Source organism: Apostichopus japonicus, chromosome 20 (assembly GCF_037975245.1).
Source record: "Apostichopus japonicus isolate 1M-3 chromosome 20, ASM3797524v1, whole genome shotgun sequence".
Lineage (NCBI taxonomy): Eukaryota > Metazoa > Echinodermata > Holothuroidea > Aspidochirotida > Stichopodidae > Apostichopus > Apostichopus japonicus.
Window position 1 is genome coordinate 25,283,203 of NC_092580.1, and position 24,998 is coordinate 25,308,200.

General features: G+C 35.4%; 2 protein-coding genes and 1 long non-coding RNA gene across 4 annotated transcripts; 1 reads left to right on the forward strand and 2 right to left on the reverse strand.

Annotated features, from left to right (window-relative positions):
* The first annotated feature begins 2,388 nt into the window (after positions 1-2,388).
* On the forward strand, positions 2,389-24,783 carry LOC139960988 (uncharacterized). 2 transcript variants are annotated; one of them, XM_071959742.1, is made up of 16 exons: positions 2,389-2,529; positions 2,986-3,264; positions 4,702-4,989; positions 5,153-5,464; positions 6,141-6,461; positions 6,993-7,100; positions 7,494-7,521; positions 7,927-7,985; positions 8,642-8,827; positions 8,970-9,086; positions 9,550-9,737; positions 9,887-10,006; positions 10,587-10,698; positions 11,129-11,225; positions 22,927-23,029; positions 23,351-24,783. In XM_071959742.1, exons 1-16 carry the CDS (start codon positions 2,478-2,480, stop codon positions 23,411-23,413), a joined length of 2,433 nt encoding a protein of 810 aa, XP_071815843.1. In that variant the 5' UTR covers positions 2,389-2,477; the 3' UTR covers positions 23,414-24,783. The 2 variants fall into 2 exon arrangements, with proteins under 2 accessions (XP_071815843.1, XP_071815844.1); XM_071959743.1 differs by having other exon boundaries at positions 22,927-22,999.
* Positions 15,322-18,856, reverse strand: LOC139960991 (uncharacterized). Its single transcript, XR_011790674.1, has 3 exons — positions 18,414-18,856; positions 16,822-16,938; positions 15,322-15,494 (listed from the first exon to the last, which is right to left on the reverse strand). It is a non-coding gene; the product is annotated as an uncharacterized lncRNA (long non-coding RNA).
* LOC139960990 (uncharacterized) lies at positions 18,878-22,522 on the reverse strand. Its single transcript, XM_071959744.1, has 4 exons — positions 22,232-22,522; positions 20,940-21,101; positions 19,580-19,698; positions 18,878-19,068 (listed from the first exon to the last, which is right to left on the reverse strand). The coding sequence occupies exons 2-4, from the start codon at positions 21,078-21,080 to the stop codon at positions 18,984-18,986; spliced, it is 345 nt and encodes a 114-aa protein (XP_071815845.1). The 5' UTR covers positions 21,081-21,101; positions 22,232-22,522; the 3' UTR covers positions 18,878-18,983.
* Positions 24,784-24,998: the final 215 nt, after the last annotated feature.

A 24,998-nucleotide genomic window follows, 5' to 3' on the forward strand; every position in this document is an offset into this window, starting at 1 on the left:
TGGCCAATTGAAACTAACCATCCGTTATCATTTCATGCTTCTGCAAGGTGCAATCCTTAACATTGATTGTAATTAATGATTGTCAAGACAGTTTTCTCAATTCTCAATCAACTCCAGGTTCACATTGACATCTCCTGGAAACCTGATCAGTTTCGTTCTCCATTACGTTGTATGAAATGGGCTGATATATCGAACTAGCTTGTTGTTACCGGTAAGAGTTTCAAAGCTTCTGTTTGCACCATTAACTCAGTTGATCCTTGAACATCTGAACTTTGCACGATTGTGAACAACTAGATTACTATCAGATCCGGCTATATATATATATATATATATATATATATATATATATATATATATATATATATATATATATATATATATATAATAATAATAATAATAATAATAATTGTAATAATAATAACAGTAACAACGACAGTCGTAGGAGATTCATAGTGCAAGGAATCAATAGAGGGAACAACATGTGAAACCATATAGTTCTATAATTATTACTATAAATAACGGGCTATTATGTCTAGCTTACTCCCCCAGAGCTTATTTAGTAACGTATAAAATTCAGTTACCAGTTGGAGCAGTATATTGAGACACCATATCATGTCGCAACATATCATATAGACCTAGCTAAGATTACGCAATGAAAGTTCAACTTCTAACCAAAGCCATGCATGGTAGGTATATTGATATTTAAAGTTATCTGACAAAACTCTGTCAATACTAAGATATTTGTTTTACTATTTAGTGTTATTGCATGCTTCAGTTTTGAAACAAAACTTTTCCCTATTATAAATTTGTTTTACCTTGTATGAAATGACTTTCCATTTTCTTTGATTTAAATGTTCAATCCCTTCTGTACAGCTCAACAAAAGTTTATTTCAATTCGCAATCTTATATTCTGTAGGTATACTGTCATCTTCCTTGCTGATTTATGTCGTCCCAGTGATATATAATAGAGTTTCTGTAAAATATGTTTCCACAGCTTTTGTTGATACACAATAAGTAATGATATGCTGACCCATTAGCATCATGCTTTTCCAGCATAGGTGTTTTTCTATATTGTTGATTTAAGTTATGATTACTCTGCTCATTGAGATGATTACCGTTTTAAATAGTTTTATTTTCATCATGTTGTTATAGTGTTTTGAACAGGGCTTTTAAACATAACTATATGCATCATTTATTGTGACTACCCTTATTTTTTTGTTAAAATATTTACTTCGAAACATTTATTTTATCTTTACTTGTTTATTTGGTCTTTCTAAGGGCTACTGGAATGCTATAGATAAGAGTGTTATCAAATAAATCTTGCAATACTGTTGACTCCTACCTCAATATCTGTTGATAGAGACCAATTTCCCGTGTAAATTCACATCCCATCGTCCCCTGTCCATCCCAACTCTCCCCATCCTCTCTGCATCTGGACATGTTAACATATTTGTAGATAAGAAGCTTTTGACCCTTCAGATGTAATTTCAGCCATAGGCTTGCAAATCACATGCAGCAATTACCGCCTTAATCAATCAAATAATGACATCAGCATTCTGCCAATGTTATCACTGATCACGTACTTTTCATACTGAAGTCATCTCTTATGTAATGCGTATTCATTATAAGGCCGTTCTTTGACGACGTATATGTAAAATATGCATATATTTCTATAACGTAGTTGATCGTGTCTATTTTGTACACCTGTCCGAGGCCCCTTTGTGTATCCTGTAGCTCCAACAACTTCAAATGAAGAGGATCAAATCATCAGTCTTACCATTATGAACGGTCGTATTCATTTCGTGGAACGATACCGCAGAAATTCAAAATTTGCATGACGCCATTGAGCCTAGACATAATAGGGGTCGTGAGGTCAGATTCCGCACTGTCCAAAGCAGTTTGTATCAATCTTCCATACATCCTCCAGAAACACCATGGAGATTGTTCGACTAGAAAAGGGTTTATGTTTGTTAATAAAAAGGGGTGCTGGACTCAAATCAGCCGGCTAAGTTTGTTTCGAGAAAATGCAAGTTTTCTTTCTATATAGCATTTTCCAACTTACTAGCCGCGATAATCTATTTGCATTTAGCGATGGCCTCATCGAAATCGTATCATTGAATTAGCTATTTGTGATTCTGTAGATGACCAGATCGAAATCGCAGATTTCAGTTTTGTGTATCGAGCATTCTCTCCTATAGTAAGGACGAAGTTACCCTCCCCGCTACAATAAGTAGGATATTGCTTAGGCAGTTCAATGCTGCCTAAAAGCAGGAAACAGATTGAACAAACGAAGTTCCTATCAAATGAACAAGGAAACGCAGAACACGAAAGCAAAACTTGTTAACAATTAACAAGCTTTATTCGAGTATGGATATCTAGCGCTTTGTTCAGAAACTCATAAAAATCAGTATAGAGCAGTACAGTGAGACACCATATCATGTTGCATCATATCATTTACACCTAGCTAAGATTACGCCATGAAGGTTCCATGGAATCTAATCGTTCTATTTTTAACTCAAGCCATACATGGTAGGTCTATTGGTATTTATAATTATCTGTCAAAACTGAAGTATTATAATTAGTTTTTACTACTCGGTTTTATTGCATACCGTATTTTTGAAACCGTTAGGTTCGAATCTTTTATTTGTGTAGGGAGGCCCAAGGTGGCTAATTTCGTATCTTGACTCTATGATATTTTTTGTAACCTCTGTTTCTAGGGAGCTTTCTGCTTACGTCAACGGCTGTTTTGAGTTTGTTGAGCACGTTTTCCGAATCTATTAATCAAACTAATATTACAATGTATCACATTAGGACACCCTCCTAGACTTTTCATCAAACGAAGTAAGTTGTTAATGCTTTTCATCCATATCTTACATTACTTATTCCGAACTATTTTCATAGTTATATTAAACACAAATTTTCAATACTTTAACATATCTATAAAATAATATGAACCTTCACATTCCGTTGCCCATTGCTTTACAGGAAGCGTAGGTACCTACGTAACGAAGTATGTTGTCCCTGGAGATGAAGTTACAATTACATGCCAAATAGCAGGAAAGCACGTCTGGAGGTTTGAAAATGAAATAATATTGGCCGACAATTTTCAACCTGATGACGTAGAATTAGACAACGTTGAAGGTGAAATAGTGAACGATGCACTTTCTTATTTATCCATAAATGGCTTCAGGGAATCCAATGTCGGAAACTACTCCTGCTTTATGAACGGGCTATTGGTATTCAGGTATATGCTTGATATGAATGGTAAGAAAACGTTATTTGTATGACCCTATTTTTATTCTTAGATATGAAACTTGCATTATATATATATATATATATATATATGAGTTCTAAAACTTCACTATTTTCTGTTGACTGAATTATTGTATTGTTTATGGCTAAGAATAATCCATTCTCGACTATCATGATGTTCTGCGGGCTCCTCCGTCTCTGCAAGAAAAACTTCTTTGGCTTAAATTCTCATGCACATTGGGTTTGGTGACAATCAGAGATTATTGTGCATCATGTGGTATGTAAATGCCATTAGGATATGATCGTGGTGCGTCATAAGGGCATTTAGTAGCCAAGAACAGCTGTTTCGGCCAAAACATATATTAATTAATTTTACCATATTATTTGCACTAGCTTTAGTTGGAGGAACATATTTCAGCTTTTTACGTTTTTAGCCGTTATCCCACCCTATTGACATGTCCATCGAGTTCTTTACATGTATTCATCACAAAGCAGAAAACTAAGATATTAGACAAGTTTTTTCCCTGCCCAGAGCATTTATTGGTGATTAGTTAAGGACTTATGCAGATAATGAGTAGAGTTTTCTCCCACAATTTCCTATTTTCGCATACAGTTCCCCAAATCCCCTAGTTTGAATTGAACCAATCAGTGTATAGCTAACATGTTTATTTATGAGCCGTTGCATAAAATAGACTCATTCACAGCAACCCGAAAAAGTCGCGTCGATATCACAGCCACACAATGTACATACATAACGTATGGTGATGTAGTACATATTTGTGTATTGTGTTGCTTATGACGCCAGCAAAGTGAAACTTGTTGACACCATTACTCACTGAAGTTCATAGAATTTAAATATTCATATTATGGGTGGGGTTTATTACGATCCTAACGGGAAATATCTTTGAGAAAAACAACGTTCAAAGTTGTGAATTTTAGACTTGAATATATAACCTACCAAAGTATGTCAGTAAAGCATAGAAAAGTACTCAAAAAGCTGATTTAAACACACCAACAAAGGAGAGGAAGATAGTTTTCGGTGGTTTCGTCTCCTGGTCAGATGGTGTGACCTTGTCGGTGTAACTCCTATGTCAAAAGCCTTGTTCTTGCCAGCGTTTTTTCAAAGAAATATGTCAATAAATAGACATATATACTTATAGCAAGAAGTTGGTGTCGAGATTTACGTGTTTATTATTCGTTACAGTAAAGAGAGTTGCAGTGAATCATTACCAGGTTGACATAAAATATTTTGTAGTAGAAATTCTGGCACAATGAAATTGCCCATTTTGCCAAGAATTGTTGCCCTTTCTCATAACATGAATAGCAAATCCGTTAGTGCTTAATGAAACCATTTCTCACATTTTCAGGTTAGTACACAGGTAACGGTCATTAATTAATTCATATTTATATGGTGAGGGCAGTTTACTAACCGACTGTTATTTGTTTTAGTCTCTAACAGTGTAATTGCCATGTGTGTCTTGCCTGGGGACTCGGTACCTCTGACTTGTAATGTCATTGCTCACTCAACTCAAAATATCAGTTGGTGGTACAATGACATTCTTGTTCCTTCGGATAACGTGAAATCTGGACACATTGGACTAGAAAACGTGCGCATTGAGGAGCAGTCAAGCGGTGCATCAATGTTACTCATCGACCCAATGCTGGTAGCAAATGTGGGTAACTACAGTTGTTTTGTTGAGTCCACCAAACGGAGAACCTTTTTAGTTGACATTAAAGGTAAAGTTAATCCCTTGACAAGTAATCAATGTTATTAATGTTTTCCCTATAAGAAAGACAAAGAATTGCATCACACCTGGAAACATTTTTGTAAAATGAAACTTCTCTTCCGATTAATTCATTATATAATTTATTTTGCACCTGTTTTACGTTTTTCCACAAGATCCTAAGTTGAAACTACAAGTGAAAGGAGAAGATGACATTGAAGTAGCATACCTAGCAGCTGGAATTTTATTTGAAGTTTCATGTTTCTCCCAATCATTTGGAATCTTAATCAATACAACGATGATAATAGAAGTAACATCTACAAGTACAAACACCACTTTGGAATTAAGCAAAAGGGAGACTAAAGTAAATGAGAGGCTAACTATTCTTGAACTTGGAAACAATGATGTAGAAGTAGCCATCTTTTGTAAGAGTTACGACTCTTCAGGGTTCTTATATGGAGAAGAAATGACAAAAAGAAATGTCTATGGTAACAATATTATATTTTGTTTACACCCATTTACTTCCAAGAGTATAGTTTGCTTTAAAAATTCTAATTTTAGACGATTCCTGAATATGAAAAGATACATAAAAAATAGCATTTTATTTTAATGTAATGTCACTAAAGTGACCACATTTGAATTATTCCAGCTTAAGCGATAAATGAAATTAAACTACTAATACCGCAGTGAATTCTAAGTATACCATATACTGCCATTTGCAGTATTCATTGGGATATTAATTTGTATCTGAGATTTTGCATGGACTCTTGTGCAATTTCAAGAAGGAAAGACAGAAAACAAATGAAAATAGATCATCATCATATAACATGAAAGCATAAAAATCGATAAACACTAAAAATTTGGTCCGGACATAAGAGTTGAGGTTATCATCCACTGATATGGGTGTTCCATTTACTATATAAATTTCATTGAAAGAATTAAAGAAAAGGAAAACATGTTAAATATGGCCGTATAACCTGAACTTAAAATGTTCTTTTCTGTTGAATATAACATGGATGCCAAAACGTCATGGTGTGATTGTGATTGTGAGTGTAAAATATCAAGACTATTCCTCATTTAATACAGTGAAGGTACAATATATGCACATGTGAAATTCACTTCTCGATAACAAACGTCTTTTCTCTTTTTAATGCTATTGCATAGTCATACCTGAACTCCGTTTCCAAATCGGCGGGGTTAATGTCACCAGTCGATACGAAGTTGAAAAGGGAGAACTTGTCATTCTAAGCTGCATTGCGTTCGGCTCTAGACCAAGAGTTTCTCTGTATTGGAAGGGAAATTACTCCAGAACTGAATCTTTACCGGACACAATTCAGAGTAGAAACAAGCACGTATTGTCAACCATGGACTACAAAATTGTATTAGCGTTACATATAGACAGAGAGCGCACGGTTTCGTGTCATACCGATCATGGCAAAGCAGACGAATTCAATGGAGACATTATCATCTCCTTGTCAATGAAAGGTACTATATAATTTTATCCTTGCATAAGCATTGAAATGCGTAGATAGACGGCAGATTAAAAAGGACAAAGGGATGACAAAGCCTCAAAAGGGACTATAAAGTTGATAATGGGTTGTGTTGAACTACCTGTTTTTTGACAAATGTTAAAATAACTCTTAAATTTAAACAGGACGGAATTAAAGTCGGTGCCCAGAACATTTGCTCTTGTCCATCAAACAACGTATATGGACAGCCGTGGCACTACAAGCATAGTTGGTTACCAATGAATAATTCAATGGCATGAAAGTATTACATTTTAGAATAAAAGCTTCTCCCACACGATTAATTGGAGGCTCGTATATGTAATTGTATTTTCAAGCATTAATATTATTAAGATCATCGATAATTTCATAGTTTGTTTTATGTTCAAGATTTTGCATAAACATTTCGCAGTATAAATGAAGCTAAAAATAAAATACATCGCAATGTTAATTTGAAACTATAGTTTAATAGTCTTAGAATATGAAAAGTTTCTATTTTACTCACTCAAAGATGCGGTTAGTATCAACAGTCCTGTAATATATATTGCAATACCAGTCTTGGTGTTCTGTATTGTGATCGCCACCTGTATTTCAATCTGCTTATTGAAAAGGAGAAAACGTAAGTACATTTCTGCTTTTTGAATCATTGTACATCATCAGATAAAACATAACTACATACACTTAACAACAAGTTGTTTAAGTTACTCGCAGATGTCTCTGCAAACCGAAACCACAAGTATATGAAAGCTGAATATGATTAAGGAAAACGACGTAACAAAACGTTGTGGGATAGGGGAGCACTTTTCATTGAGCGCTTTCTCCTAAGGGAAGTTATTAACTCCTTCAAAGTTGTATCGACTCCTCGTCATTATTTGAAACGCGGACTATCGAATGCTTTGGTATTGGATTCTAATATATACTACTATATACTTTGCAACGGTAAGAAGATGTCTCTAATATACTAATGAATAACTTAAACAGGTGGTTTTAGACTGTTGTTTATTTTCTACAGATTTAAAAGATCGGAATCTAGATCCCAGGTATGTGACTTGTTAAAAAGAATAAATATATTTAGATCTCTAGATTATACTTTGATGATAAATTTTATGACTTTTTAATTTGCATCAGTAATTACGTGTCATTTCCAGTAAATATTTTGTGAAGCCGAATTTTAATAAATTGCAACATACATTTGACCTGTTTATAGCAATGACACTGCAACCGTTTACTGCAACCATTGTACTCATTTCTATGTACTATACTGAATCACAAACAAAATTTATTAATACCTTCCATTTTGTGTATGAGACCAAGGAGATACTTCAGAAAGTTACTGCATTCTGTTTGACTCGTGACATCCATGCATGTTAGTTTATTATATGTTAAACTGGTATAATAGCAAGTTTTTTTTATTTTAATGAATACAATTTTCAATGCTTTTAAAGCTCTATTAATCCAATGAAGGGACTATCATGCCCACAACCGCCACTACACAGAGATACAGGTAATTATAAATAGTAAAACTAAACTTGACTTCATGTTATTGATAGTAATAAGTTCAAACTTACCTTACTGTAGAAAGCAGTTAGTGTTGCTTTATGTACGTAACAAAAGGGAAGGAAAATAGGAAAATATCAATATAAATCAATCATTGTGATGTCTAAATTGTGGACAGGTTGTGGAATAGATGGTAGTTTTCCCAAATGATTTCTGTAAAGGCAACGCGTCATTTTAATATGACTATGCATAAATTCACAATGTTAGACGGTAAGAATCAGTTCGACAATGATGTTAATAACAAAATGATTGTGGTTTTATTGCGAACATTTCTTACAACCTTTAAGGAAGTGTTACAATTAGTATTTCTCAAACAATAGATGTCGTTTTAACCCGGATATATTTAACTAAGTTTAGTTCAACAATGTTAATGGTGACCGACACTATAAAATAATTTACATGCTTTGTAACATCATTAAAATTGATGTCTTTCAAGCCTCTTTCTTAGTTTTGATCTTTCACGAAATTGAACTTCATTCTGGGTTAAAAGCCAACGGTTCGTAATATATCGCACAAATGGTAATGCCTATATGGATTCAATATATTTAATTTGATAAAAAGTAGAAAGTGTCATTAATTTGCATTTCATATCAATTTCGCCAGATAAGAAGGGACCTATGGAGTTGTATTCGGAAAGGATACAGAGTGATATATATTACAGCGAGATAGAACCACGACAAGGAGTAAACTTCATTTCACTACTTCCTGGTGGATCAATGTTTAAATACTGGAAAGCTTCCAGCAGTAGCTTCCCAAGGAACGAATTTATAGTTGCCAACACAATAGCAGGTAACGCATAGCAGATGTTTACATTCTTTCTCTAAATCGCATGATCAATCGGTATAGATATAGAGATATATACATATAATTATCCATCCATCCATGCATCTATGTATCTAACCACCCACATATTATATTTTGGTCACAACAGGTTATACTGACCCACGGAACCAAGGAAAGTCTATCATTGATTTCATTTCAAATATTCATCGCCGCCTCGAACAGAATTCAAACATTATACGCTATTTAGGCTGCTCAACTGAAAAAGGTAAGACCAGAATGGGAAACAGCCTTTTGTGGGTAGGTATATGTATTATGCCAGTCGCAGAACAATGTGTAAACAGTATACATACTAAGGATTATTTGACGTATCGTCGGTCAAACTATTAGCGTCGAATATATTGAAGAATTTAAGTTCCAGTTTATTTTCATTTGTATTTATATTGAATAATGTAGTAAAGAAACTTATGGTTAGTTAACAAATGCTGATGTACGGTGTGATATTAATACTTATTGTGCCCCGTGTTTCCCCCTGAAACGTAATTATGTATACTCATAATGTAGTATAAGCTAAATGAATGGTAAAGGTTTTATCATTGAAGGACAGAGCAGAAAGACATTAATTCTGTAATCATGAAATGTTTACTGAACGCAAGGTAAAAATTATAGACATAAAGAGAAAGCACATTTGAATGGTTTCATATTGCTTCGTGGATTTTGTTACTCGTTAGTTCCACATTATATGTATGTCGAATACTTGGAAAATGGAAACCTGCAAGATTACTTGATCAAAACTTACCAACCAAGGAGAAGAACAATATTGCAGAACCCTGGTCAGATACTACCGAATGGTCTTCAACATCCTGTGTTATTTGCTAAAGATGTGGCAAATGCATTGGAATTTCTTCACCAGAATGAGGTATTCATTTCAATCTGCAATTACTAAATACCGTATCACAAAAAGTAGAACCGAACGAAAAATATAAGAAACACATTTCAAGAAAGAATGAGGGAAAAATAGCTCATTTAAATGAACAAGCTTAATGTACACGATTTTTTTACTTTCAGCTCTGCCACCCAGGTTTATCATCTACCAAAGTGCTTCTCAATGAAAGAGTTACTTGTAAACTCTACGACTTTTGGCCAATAGATCACACATCTGAAAAGATCATTCACCTTCGATCACGCGTGAGCCATCCTTACAAGTTTTGCTATATATCTATATATATATCTATATCTATATATATATATATATATATATATATATATATATATATATATATATATATATATATATATATATATATATTCCGGCGGAGGCTGGAAGTTTTTTATCTGCAGTGTGGAAATGGGTGTGGGCAGTACGGAACTTAACAAATGTTTCGTCCCATTTCCTATTTATTTTCGTATCAAAGGGAACAGTCTATATGGTATCATAAACAGTCATATCAATACAAGCGTATTTTAAAATAGTGACAAAATAAATTGACACTTATTCACACCTTGAAGGCTGACTACAATCGTGTCAATGGTAGAACTGTTCTTACACATGTTGGTGGCACACCAGTAAAAGGATCGAGTGATAGAAAAATCCTATCTTGTTAACAAACTTTATCTTTGTCAACGAAGGTGCATTTAAAACTTCCATAATAAAATGTTTAAAACGGCAAATGTAGTCATGTTGCAAATTGTGTTTTACAAAAGGAAATCGAACTCTTTTTGTTATGATTACACCGTTATTTCTCTACTTTTTTATAATCCCTTCAAGGATAATCAAACGTTGGAACGGCTACCACCCGAAACAAAAGAGTCTTCTATATATGGTTTTCCCTCTGATATCTGGTCTTTTGGAATATTTTTATGGCAAATATTCTCTTTTGGTAAGAATTTCGTGAAAAAGGTGTTCATGAAAAGAAACCTATACGTTACGGATCCATTTTTATACATATAATTGAGAAAACTGTAAGTCGGATATTGGTTGGTCTCTTCCCCATAGCAGTTAAAAAACTACAAGTATTTTAAAATTTCAGGAGTAGTGACAAAGTATGTTATTAAAACAAGGTAAAATCGTTTTCTTTGTCTCATTAGTAGAGGCATTATATGTGTATGTATAGCTAAACAAAGACGATTATGATGACGCTGATGGCGCCTCCTACAATACCGGAAGACCTTGATAACCAAGATGATGAGTTTTAGTGAACTATGCAGTCATCCAAAAAGAATTTTGGTAGATGGAATATTACAAACCTTGCCGACATTAGCATAATTATTACCAAAAACCTAATCAGTCTTTGAAATATTTTTTTTCAGGGGAAGTCCCTTGTCAACAAATATACTCAAGAAAAATAAGTGAAGATCAGAGGGAGTCAGTTTGCTTAAGTGAACCGCCCTTTTGTCCTCCAGGAATGTGAGTTACGATTCGCTTCAAAACTGTCAACCTTTTAAACTCTGTAAAAGTAAGTTGGCCTGACGTTTCAATCCTAGCAGGATCTTCTTCAAAGGCTAAATGACAAGTAACAGTAACAGAAGTGACAAAAACACGCACAGAATACAGACATGTTAATGAGAATGGTAAAAACAAAGAGATAGATGTAAGGGGATTAGCAGTCAAGGGATGGAAAGAAGAAAGAAAGAAACCAACAGGGGAAGAATACACTCTAAAAAACAAAGTGCTGAAAACAGCACATAGAGTGCTATTTTACAGCACTTACCAAGAGCCCTATGAGGGATTGCACCCTAAGTGCTATAAACAGCGCTCTCAAAGGTGCTAACCATACAAGCACCTGAAAAGTGCTACAACAGTCCCGCACTTTAAGTGCTACCACCAGCACTGGAAAGAGCAAATATAGCACCTGTAAGTGCAAGTCCTAATTAATCTGTATCACTTGCAAATATGGAATGCAAAGGGTAGGTCAAAACACAGCATCTCCTGACTGAAATAAAAGGGAACACATTTTTTTCTTTTCTTTCTTCCTTTTATTGCTTCCTGTACTTGAGAAATAAAAATTCATAAGTTAGACTTATACCAAATAGTGTAGACGAATTAGCTTAAGTATCTCAGCTAAACCCTTTGGTTACTATAAATTTAAGGCTGTTGACCAGAAGTGCTAGAGTATAAACATGCATAGTGTTCTAGCCTAACTTTATGTTTACATTTAGCCATGGATGTTACAATTTTCAAACATGATATTAATTTTGTGTATTAGTACTGAGTGATATTTACAGGAGATGGGACTATGCACCCCTAAAATTCAGTAAAATCCAGATTCCAACTGGAAAAGATCTCAGATTGGACGAATTAAATTTAAAAAAAAAAAATTTTGACCACCCAATGAGGCTTTGGTCCCATGGTCCCTTATTTTGGACAACACCTTCAAACCTATTCACTCCACTCTTTTAATTAAGTCAAATGAAAATAACACCAACTTGATCCCCAAATGGGGCAAAATTAAACTGAAACATAACACTGAATAACATCTAACAGTCTGAATGAATGTTTTAAAACATGATAAAATTAGCAGTGACAACACCCAATCAAGACTAAGTTAGGTAAACCTACGCTCCCGAAGGGCGAGCAAGTACCTGACATATTGTGAGTCATTAATTACTAATGAGTAATTTGTGTGAGTGGCTGTGGCTGAGATCTGGTGCAAGCAGTATCCCTCCCATTTTATAAGCCCAAACTTAAATCATCAACTGTACAACCTGAATAACTGGTCAAAACCTGAATTTATCCATCATAACCAGGTTCATCTGGAGATGATTTTAGAGATATATGTGGGTCTAAGTTGTGTAGTGTTCAGTTTTGTATTTGTTAACCCTGTGTTGTAGGCCTTATATTTCTGTTAATGTCAAAAATCCAACTACACTTTATATAATAGGTATATACTGAGCTCTAAAGGATTACTAGAATTGAAACACTGATCCCAAAGTAAAAACATACGGCATGTTTTTCTACTACAAAATGGCCTATGCAACTTAAGAAACGTTAAGAGAAATCTTGAAAGAGACTAATGCTAGTAATTAAAACGAATAAATTTTAAGACATGCTTGCAACAGACTTTCCTTAATGCTTTTTAACTAAACTGTGAACAGTCTCTACTCCACATTTTGCAAGCTATCCTTATCTCCTTAACATGATTACTTATCTTTTGACCTGTTAGGGGTATGCCATACAACACAGTTTGGATAAAGGTGTAGAAATCTGTGAGCTGCACCGCATACACTCTTAAAAAGTTGGGTAAAAATATTGACCAACTTTTAACCAACACTGGGTACATATGTAACCGCTCAAAAAATGGGCAAAGTTTGCCCAACAGCAGTTGGGTAATGCATTTACCACGTAGTTGGGTAAATTATTTTACCCATTATTGGTTAATCCATAAAGTTAGTTGGTCAATTTGTTGCCCAAGATTGGTTAATGAATGAAATTGTATTGGATTGTTTTTACTCAATGTTGGTTGATTGTTACAATTAGTTGGGTAATTTGATACCCAATATTGGTTAATGAATCTAATTATATTTGAGTGATTTTACCCAATGTTGGTTGATTGATACAGTTAAATTGGGCAATTTGTTACCCAATATTGGTCGATGAATGAATAAAATGAAATGTACACTAGGGTTTAAAAATATTAACACATAAAATAGTATTAAATTCTCATTTTATTGATGAAAACAGCTTCAAAAAGCTTCACTAGAACTAACAACACATAAAATGGTTTTACAGAATTTAGCAACATGGTATTGTTGGTTGCAGTAATCTATTAACTTGCTTTATATCATATTGTGTCAATATGTTTATCATGAAAATGTATCAATGTATGCTTTGCAAATTTGCTTTAGGACTTGGAACATGAATATTCACATACAAGTTCATCATTAAACTACAATATATTCTCTTCATGGATAAAATTAACCTTAACATACACAACATTGTTTGGTTCTTGCCCACTGACCAATTTGTAACAAGTGTTGTTTACAGCTAAGTCTTTTTTGCAGTTATAGGTGATTGTTTTCACTAGACACTCCATTAAGTGCTAAGAAATTTGAGCACATAAGCAAGAAGTTCAACAGGAAATGGCAAGTCCTCATAATTATATCATGATAATTATATCATGATAATTATATAGATATAACTAGTAGTGGAAACAAATATGGCTCAATGTTAGAAAAGGAGGACTATTTATGATATATCAATGGTTAATTCCAACATAAGCAGTCTTGTGCAGCTATAACATATTCTTCTTTATTAAACATATTACCTATACAATGCAAACTGACTTGAATGGAACACACATGGTATCACACATACAAACCTCTCATATGTCTTTAATGTCTCAAATTTGAGCACAATTTGTAAGTATCATGATATGAAATTTACAGACATAAAAGGAAAGGTTAATGATGGTGCAGGTTTACCTAGTTCTTCAAGCCAATGCACATAGTATATCGAAGATTGTTTATTTCACAGGCACCAAGGAATTTTCACACATATCAAATATGAATCCCTAACCAGTTCTCTTTAAAACTTATTTTAATGTTAAACATTGCATACATCATGAAAAAGCATGACAATCACAAATCTGTTTGAAATCTAGCCCTAGTAGTTATAGTGTAAATTTTTGATTACCTGCTTCCCTTCTCAAGAATAGTCAGATCTGTACATTTGACTTAAAAAAGACCCTCAACTGTGTCATAAGCAGGATCAAAACAACATCAATGTGTACACGTTATGGAAAAAATGATAAGATGAATTTGATAAGCAAACGTATACAAACATTTTTTTCCATGAAGACACATAAAGTCAGTGCATGTTTATGAAAAATGATAACATGCAAAAAAGTAAAAGAATTTTAAGTGACAAAAACCAACTTAATTATTGAACCAATAAAATGAGTAAAAGCAGCAAGGTCCGGATCCAAGAAGTCATAACTTTTTGTTTAAAGAAAAACTGTAACAAACAGATTAAACTATCCAGTACACTGAAAAGTCATTGCTTGGAAGAAATAAATGCCAAAAGATCTCTGATGCTGCTTGAAATGTTTGCGTCCAAGAATTCGTATATGAAGGTTTGAAGAAACTTCCATGTCAGCTTGCAATGTCGCTGGAATTCACTATCGAAAATATACACCCCCTTACGCATTGAATACTCGCCCCAAACCGCGTACGTGCGGCCATCTCAAAAGTTAACTTTTTGTTGCTTGCAAGTGACGTGTTGTTCGTGTAGCTACAAAATGCAGACAGTATAGTAATGAAACGTGATACGTTTTTATCTTTAGCTGGACCTGAGATGTCCATCGCTGTATCGTTTATACACTGTGCTGTGGGTATTTACTGCAGCTGTATGTACTGACTGTATACTAGTGTCTAATTACTGACGGTAGCAAGCTGTGTGTGTATTTTCTGGGATCGATGGTGGTGCCTAACACTTCTGTTACACCTCAGTCAAAACTAGGTCAGATTACGGCATTAGACGTTTCTTTTTGCGCGAGTCTTCACACCCTTTAAAGCAAACACCTATTGCTTACAGTAAGGATGGTTGTGGCAGAGCATGTCTCTCGAGAATAACATAGGCCTGGGATGGTGTTAGGTGGGTGCCTCTGCACACTACAAATGGCTGTGGCGTCATGTCCACATCGATAGTCCTTGCGTATTCTTCTATGTCAACATCCTCCTACAGTTATAAAAGAAAAAGGTACAATTTATTCCTGACTGTTAGTGTAATTTATTCCTAACTGTGAGAGGGACATTTCAAATAAAAAAAAAATGCAATGCAGAATATGACCGTGACACCTTCGTACTGAGTAGTACTAACCTTAGTTAGACAGAACAAGAAATAATGTAACTGCTGACTGCTGAGCACACACAGCTAACAGCATCTCTGACCAGATTCCAGAATAGACAAATTATGTGAACTTGGAATTTCCGTCACATGAAGCACACGATATTTTCTCTCATAATAGCCATAAATTAACATTCATAACATAGGTGACCTTGCAAATTTACACAGATTCAGAATAATATTTTGGTCATGATGCCCTTTTAGTATTTATTTCATGTAGCAACTTTGAACATTCATATATTACAGTAATCTTACTAGTTTTTCCTCAACCAAATACTTAGACTCTGCAGTGAAGGTCAAGCGAGACATCAACATGCCTAACAGTTTTGGTATGACACGGCTGGGATTAGAAATCGAGCCCCCACCTCCTGGATGGCTCTGACCACTCGGTTCTTTTCCCCATTATGTAGCTTATATAGGTGAGCGTGGGACATGATAAATATTTTGGTGGGGGTGGGGCGGGGGGAAGGTTTCCCAGCATTTCATGACAACAAAGTTCCCTGATGAATTTCCAAAATTCCCTGATGATTAGTTCAACCTATTTCTAGTGTGATATGTCTTCGCACATTTTGGACATGAGCCAATATATCAGACTGACTGCTCTCTTTGGGCCAATCAAATTCCCTAGCTTTTCCCTAATTTTTGAGGCATTTTTCTCAAATTCCCTAACTTTCCCTGACTGGAAAAAGGGAAACTAATTTTCAAGGTTCTGCTCCCATTTTCCAGGATGGCTGGCAACCCTGCTAACCAATCTGCCCTCACAGACCCCCCCCCCACACCCAGGAAAATAATTCTTAATGACCCCAGGGTTGAGAAACTATGATTTAATTGCTGTGTCTGTTTATTCACCTCTCAAAAATAGATGATTTGTACAGTTTTTAGACACTCTAATGTGGAGAAGTTTCTTAAAAGTTAGTCATTAAAGGGAAACACAAATAACATAAAGTTTATTACTAGTTGACTACATGATCTCTGTCAAATAACCATAGCTTGTTCCAAATTTTAATTTACAGTTTCCCTGACTACAAATAATATTTGACCTATGTTGAGCATTAATGCCATGGGCATGTTTCAAGTGAAATTAATAAGTCCTAATGTTGCCATCTACAACCCTGAGACAATTGAAAAATGTATATCCCATTTAGTTTCTTTAAAGTACCTTCTGTCACCAACCCTTCAAAAATTTCATCCTGGTGCCAATCTTTGGTATGAGCTCCTTTATAGTACCTTCATGATTCATCCAACAAGGACAACACAGCATTGTCTATCTCATTCTCTGAAATAACAACAACAAAAAACTATTATTTAAAGAAAATAGCATACAGTTTTAAAATCAAAACAGTGCCAAAAAGGGAGGGGAGAATTCATTAAAAAAAAATTGTTGCACCTTCGTCAAGTAGTGATTTTTTATGTTTTTACTGTAAGCAGATAGAGTCTTAAAATCTACATGGTTGTATGTGGTTATCGTGAAGAAAGTTACAACCGTTTTTGATACCCAAATGACACAGTTTGGGCCAAAAATGTTTTATTCAAAGAACTACATTACCCTCCATGACACCCTTCTAAATGGAAATGGTTTTTTCATTTCTTGACAATGATACATGATTACCACGGGTCAGATATTTGGCTGTGAGCCAGCAAAGTGATGATATATATAATATAAATCAATGCAAAATTACCAAACAATTTTTTATTATGCCTCACAACTTGGTTAACCAAACGAAAAGGTCATCAAAAGTTCATTATGGTTTTAATATTTGGATAAATGCATACACTTAGCCTTAGCATAGGCCCCTTTAAGTTTTATCATTCAATTCATTTATACCTGAAAAAGAAAATGATAGAAGGAAGAAACATATTTTTACATGTCAAAATCTTGTCTTTCTGATCACATAGTCTCGGGCCTACAGATACGCCTACTGTACCAGTTTTGGGGAAATTTTGCAGACATAGGATCTACTGTACTCTTAAAGTTAAACCATAAATTTATGAATATTGTGAGGCTGAGCCCCAATAAAAATCAACATTTGTAATACTAAGGCGAGGTATAAATTAGTAGTTTCTTGTCCTGCCTGCATCCTTTTGCCCACTGGGTCAATTTCCTTCCCTTTTTTTTAATTTATCAAATTTGAACAACCAATTTACCCAAATTTTTACCACAGAAATTCCCCTTCTGATCACACTCTCTGTAGGTTAATTGCCTGCACCCTCACTTTTTCTGAACAGTTAGGAAAAGAAACTATTTTATTTACAAAAATGTGATCAATATGGCCCAGGCAATACTAACATTTATTTAAGTTATATTTGTAATATATGACACAACTATATTTGTAATAGTAAGTAATATATGACACTCAATCTAGGAAGTTTTCCAAAACAATTTTCTGCAAGCTAGTATGAAGTTGACTAAGTTAGGCCTATCCTTAGTGACATCTTAATAGTTTTCTTAACTTTGTTCAGAAAACTGAAAAATGTGAGCCTAGGACTGGACAAGTGTCATCAACATTACTTATACCACGCCAAACACAAGCATAACGTTATACCTCCGTAGCCTAACGTATACGCAAAGCGCGCTCCATCTTGTGCAGCAGAGTTAGGCCTAGCCTACGCACGGGCTAGTCTGGGCTACGAACACAATATATACTGTTGACCTAACGTTTGGAAATTGCCAAGTCTGTAGACGGACACAACCTAACGTTAGGCTGGGCCAAGTAATACTAGCCAATCCGTTTGGGGGTATGAATACTATACCTTCAAATGATTCCTTCAAGTCTTCTACCCCCAACTTCGTTAAAGTGTCAACACATCACCATCATCAACCGAGGACGAGGAAGACATAATTCAAAATATACTCATGAATGTACCCAAGAATATTCTACTGCAATTCGATCGTATGTACCGTATCTAGTAGAAGTGTGCTGTTATCACGTCGCAACGCGCAGCATGCCTTCACTGGTACTCCAGCGTAGTTAGTATACGAATGTACGTTCGCAATGATCACATTGCAGTTCGAATTGTACGACAATATTTTGGCGGGAACATTGCCCAGACGTTGGGCAAATGGACTCGTATATATACAGGATAAACGTTGGATAATTGTTTCCAACACCATTTTACCCATAATGGTTAAAGAATTAACCAACATTTTCTTAAAACATCTCTACCCAACAAATTTTTGCCCAACGTTTTAAGAGTGTATGCTACATTAAAAACATAATGAACTTTCATTAAATTATCTGTAGCTGCTACAATTCCACATGCTTGCCTGGAAACAGGTAGGGCAACTCCATCCAGAACTACAAAAAAACTGCTGCAAGTCAGTCACATTGCTTCCAATGTCCAAGAGGTGTGGCTATTTACTGCTGAGTTGGCTTTTCCTTGCATATTCTTCCACATTTGTTCCGATCTAAGAAGAAAATATATTAAGCAAGCATTAATTTCCAAAATAGTGCCAATTTCTCTAGTAATCTCTGAAAACTTCAACTAGTCCGGGTGAAAATTAGTTCACATTCTGCTTGCATCACTAACCGTACTATTGTGTATCTTGCCTGAACTGCTGCCTGGCTAGTGCCATATTTTAACCAAATATAAAATCCATGTTAATATCTAACCAGCTAATAAGATATGCAGATATTACTTGATATATAATTAAGGATTATCTGGCTCAGGTATAGAATAGTCTACATTGACCCACATCTGTATCAGATAGTTTTATGTGGTTGACTCTTATCTCCTGGAGGAAAGACACATTTAATAAAAGCACCTACCTGGACCGCCCAGCGCAGATTGAGCCAAGGGGCTGAGGCCTAGAGGACAGAATGTCAGCACCAATATCCCCTAGGCTCAAATGGTTAAAGATTGATCACTCTGCATGAATTTTGGCAGATCTTTCCCACTCAACACACAAAACAACTTACTGGTTGCCAGGCGATGAAGTAACGGACATTGTCATCTCGACTGCATTTTCCACTTTTCCTTGTGTTGAAAGACGGCAATAGGTGAACCAATGCAAAGAGACCGTACATGGATGCATGTTCTAAAGAAGAAAATGAAAAGTTTCTTAATAATGAAAAACATAAAAACAGATTACATATCTCAACAAAACAGATGTATATGTCAACAAAATAGTGTGACGTGTCAGTTAGTAATTGTTTGTTCCTACTACTTGCTCTAGAAATTGCAATATACAAATTACACATAGGCACTGCATGCCAAAAAAAAAAAAAACATTAATCTGATATACTTTTATGTCCACTGAACCCAATTACATAGGCCTGTGTCAATTTCACAGTCATAGGTCTTTTCAGTCACTAAAATAAATATGGTGGAAGACTGAAGGATTTCTGGGATGCTTCTATAATTGAAATTGGTTAGGCCAGGAAATTAATACTTTTGCTTATTGAATACACTGTTGGATGGAGGAAACTAAGGCATCAAGTGGTACAGTAACTCGTATCAATGAATGAACCAAGCAAGTGGCTATACAGGTACAACCCTACACCACCAGACCTACAACATTGGTTCTAGAATGTTTCTAGAATAATAACACACCCCTCCACCCACAGCGCTTTAACAGTACGTGGCTCAAGAAAATTTCCTTCAGTTTACCCTTACTCCACAGCTGGAAAGAAAGCAAAAGTGAACAGGGTTGCCAGCTTAGTCAATTTTAGTGCATGGGCCTAAGAACTGGCTACAAATTTTAGTTATAACCTTTGATCTGAAATCTGGATACAAGTTTTAATCCACTGATTTCAACAATTTGCGAGCAATCTGATAATGATCTGGCTATTTTTGATTCACACGCTGCAGCCTGAATTGACACTTAAATGATCTTTGACCTCAATTTTTGGATACACTCGTGATGGGTCCCCTCCCATGGATCAGCTTAGCCAAGTTAGCTTCAGTACTTGAAAATTCACATAAGACTGCAGGAGATAATACCACTTAATGAACTATCGTTAAACAGGTAGATGCCCACCAACCACATAAGCTCCCACCAACTTCTATGGTGTCAGAACTTAAGTCTTCTTCAAAATCTAGATTGGAATGTAATTCAGTTTTGGTTTAATCACTTTCATTCATTTCTTCCATGTATGTCTAAAGAAAGTTGGGTACCAGACAAACTGTTAACAGCATTGCCACTTTTCTGTACATGATCTTACCTATAGCAGTCTTTTAAAGAGCTAACATACCAAATATTCACTACAGAAAACTTGACTGAACTTGCATAATGAGAGTCACATGACTACAAAATGTTAGCACTTTTTTGAAACATACCCTCAGACTTTTCTGTTTCTTCAAATTCAAACTGAAGGTCCCGCAGAGCTGAGTTGGTGAGTACATGCTATGTACTTCCAAATGAAGCGGGAATGTTCCCCCTTTCATCAAAAAGTTATTGGCGACCTGATCTCCATACATCTGCTCAAAGTCTTGCAAAATCTACAAGTACAGGAATAGAACAAGAAAACATGCAATGAATCTCAAAACATGTCAGGTTTCTTTCATTTTTCTGCAAAAGCTCGAGTCTATAAACAGTTTCCATAAAAAAAAGCATGTTTAAAGTTTCACCGAAATTTGTTTCAAAATAATTGGAAAATTTAGCCTACCTATAATCTTTCACTTTTCATGAGAGAACATCTTAAATGAAGCATATTTACATTGGGAGTCATCATTTCAAAAGAAAAACATATTATAGTAGGCCTTCCTTGATAGGTGCAAACAAGGCAAACATTAGGGTACACAACATTAAGCGATGCATGAAAAATGGGAAACACTATGAAGGTCAAATAAGAATAGGATGTATACAATTACTCTGATCATTATTTTATGTTTACATTTACTTTAATTTTTCTTTAAACCTGAATAATGTATGACTGTGAAGTATGGTTTGTACTTATACTTTTTAGGCTACTTCATTTTTTAGTCGGCAATCACACACAGACCTTACACTGCAAAGTAACGTTAACAACACCAACGTTAGGCCTGTTACCACAATAATGTTAGGCCTAGGCTAGGCTACCACAAATTCAAAGCGTAATATGGAGTGGCAGGCCTTCCACAACGTTCTCTTGTGGTCGTCTAGCGGCCATCGGCTCATATTCTTTAGGCATTGGCATATAAACCAATACCAATACTTATTGCATTGGGCTTGCCTCTCTTATACGTTAAGACTCTGTGATTGCCACTTGTGCAAACACAGTAGACTGTAGTACCAGTAGCACACCTCAATCGAATCACCATTGGCGGCCATAAAGTTAGGCCTTATAAATGTTACAATAAGGAGGTAGGCTAGGCCTATAAACGCCCAATCATAAACTTGGCATAGCCTAATGTTATATCAGAGCGCATTTGGCATTTACATACGTGAATAGACCTATGAAATAAGTGGTAGGCTACCATCACTAAGACGTCGACAGAGGAATTATTTCAAGGGAATTCCCGACGTCATCAGCGAAGCTAGGTTATTGAAAACATGAATGATCACTCAAATTTCATAAAAGGTCGCCATATCAGCTTTCAAATATTCCTTACTCTGGTGAATATTCACAGATTTCAATTCAGAAACTTACGTCTGCCGGTGGAACGTTCGTCAGTTGTCACGTCTAGCGATGCGATATGCAACTATTTGGTTATAACCAATAGCGTTGTTGCATGTTACTGACGTCACCGCCTTCAGCCAATCAAAAGTTAATACGAAACTTTCAGCACTTAATAAGTGCAGTGCATCACAACTACGGCGATAGCACTTTGGTATGGTGCAAGTTATTTAACACTTGAAGGTTGAGATACTAGCTCTTAAAGTGCTAATTGATGACTAGCACCGTGTTGGAGCTACTAAATTAGCACTTCAGTTTTTAGAGTGTAGAGGTATGAGATAAACAGTGGAAAGGCAAAGAGAGGATTAAGGGAAGGGGGTAGGAAATAAACTGGAGAAGGACAAAGACAGGAAGGTGTGGAGAAAAAATGGTGGAAGAGAGCTGTGAGAAGAGGAGTGATGGAAGATCCTGCTAAGATCGAAACGTCAGGCCAACTTACTTTTACACATTCTCCTACACAGGCTCTCTAGTGGATAAGCAGTTTGCTAACAGTTTTATTTGATATCAACCCTTTAAACTGACAGAAAATATAAATAGCAGAAAATGGATGTAAAATTTGATAGCGTTTGTGATCCATTGCAAAGTAACAAACCGATACTATGCCGTATAAAAATATAAGCAAAACTCCCGCTCAAAAGTATATTGTTTTGGTCCTTTTTACATTGCAGGTTTGAGATGATGCTGAAGATGTGGGATAAAAGTTGTGGAAAAAGACCAATCCTGCCCGTCGTTCAAAGTCAAGTAAATACTGCTCAAATGTCCATCTCAGAGGTAAATGAACAGCATTTCCTTCATGACCCTGATTTTAAAATACATGCGGCTATCATTAATGGAAGATCGCTAGCTAGCATTATGCATTGAAACGAACTACCATTAACACCTTTTTAGCCGTCCAGACTACCATACTTTCTTGTCTATTACTTCTGAGTCTTGGAGGTAAACCAACAACGTAAAGAAAGTTGCGTTAGAAGACTGTAGGTGGGCAGGAAATGGAAAATGAAGGCAATTTCAAACTAAGGTTGGGGCGTTATTTCGTTATCCATTTATTTTCATGATAGAAATGATCCATTTCTCTTTTTTTTTAAATTTTAGGCAGGAAAACAGAATTTAGACGGGAAATGCTACATGACGGTAGTATCAGCAGACGTAGAATAACAGTAAAACTGCAGAAATATAAAGACTACTGAATGTCAAAATTACCGTTTCGAATTCCCAATCGGTCAAGTTGGACAAATCTTCAAGTAAACTAAACTAAACTAAGGAGCTTACTTCTTCATACAGTTATATATAAAGACTGTTGGGTAGACAAATGTTTTCTAAATTGACATGCACTGTTTAGTAATGTATGTTAATTAGAGGAGCCGCGTGTAGAACTTGTTTGATACTCAGTATCCCTCAACCGCACGATATATTTTACACGTTATGTTCACGTATTCTTGGTTGCAATTGAAAATAACTCTCATCCGGCCAAATTTGCCAGAGTGCACGTTTGTGTTGTAAACGTCCACGGTACTTAATAGCATGTAGTTTATCACAGGAGCAATTGGAACTCGAAGTGACGCAGGACATTGTTAGCCATCTTTTGTCATAAATAGTCCTCTTCATCACACTTTGGGTGCATAATAGGCTAGTCCGCTAGTCCACTGTAAACAACAGTTTCACAGACATATATGCTTCTAAGGTTACGGTAGCTACAGTGGACTTAGTCTTATTATAAATTTCATTCAGCAAACATTAATGTAAACCATGGGACATTTACAATGATTTTACCACAAGGGTGATAAATTGTATCTTTTAGGTCATAGGGTAAACATTAACGGTTTATATTCTCACATGAAGAGGTAGCAGGCTGGTGTAGTCACACATGTTCTAAACAATTGGTGCTTAAGTATATTTTAACATTATAAACCTGATTTTGAAGTACAAAGCGCACTTTCTCGGTAACGTCGTAAGACGACCATGTAAATACATTACCTAGAACTATCTATTTCTGGTTGTCATTTATTACTTAGGCTTCCCTAAAGTTCAATTTCAATATCTCAAGCACTGCATCGCTAAAATGGTAAAGATATGTATATCTAATATATGGATGTATTGGCACTTATTTGGAATACAATGTCTGACTCAGCAATTTATTTGGATTTAAAGCAAAGAAATATATGGATAGACTTGCAAAATGATATTACGACGTTTACTTCTATAGTGGATTTACACTAGTATGTAAAGTGACCATTGAAAGTAATGCTTTAGCAATTTAAATAATGAGTGTCATGTGGGAAAGTGTCGTCGGCATCCATTGAGAATTGTTGTCGGCCTTGATGCTCGGAAACATGGGATTTCGTACATTTAATGGATGCTTACGTAGAACGGTATGACTATACATAAAACACTATCCTTATATTACTGGTGTTCAGGCGCGTAGCCAACCTTGATGATGTGCTGGGCAAAGCTAAATTTGAGGCCCCATTTTAATAGATGCTATTTTCAGTTTAACTAACGCTTGTATCGATATTTGTGTTATCACAGCATAGGCTGTATGTTATGTTGCGAACCTGAAATTTAAGAAAGGGGATGGGGGGTGGAGGGGGGGGAACAAAATTCGACAAAAGGGTCTTAGATGCAAGATGTTGCTATCATATTCATCGTTTCAACTACATTTTTTTATCACGACTTTGCATGCGTGTGTTCGGTAGTGGGGAGAGAAGTGGAGACAATATACTACTTTGTGCCAGTTTTTGTT

Coding starts and splice junctions, on each gene's coding strand:
- LOC139960988 (XM_071959742.1), top strand. CDS start 2,478: ATGAAGGTTCCATGGAATCTAATCGTTCTATTTTTAACTCAAGCCATA. Junction 7,986..8,641: donor GCCACTACACAGAGATACAG/GTAATTATAAAT, acceptor CAATTTCGCCAG/ATAAGAAGGGACCTATGGAG. Junction 10,699..11,128: donor ATGGCAAATATTCTCTTTTG/GTAAGAATTTCG, acceptor ATTTTTTTTCAG/GGGAAGTCCCTTGTCAACAA.
- LOC139960990 (XM_071959744.1), bottom strand. CDS start 21,080: ATGTATGGAGATCAGGTCGCCAATAACTTTTTGATGAAAGGGGGAACA. Junction 19,699..20,939: donor AGAAACAGAAAAGTCTGAGG/GTATGTTTCAAA, acceptor TTTCTTCTTTAG/AACATGCATCCATGTACGGT. Junction 19,069..19,579: donor ACTTCATCGCCTGGCAACCA/GTAAGTTGTTTT, acceptor TTTTCTTCTTAG/ATCGGAACAAATGTGGAAGA.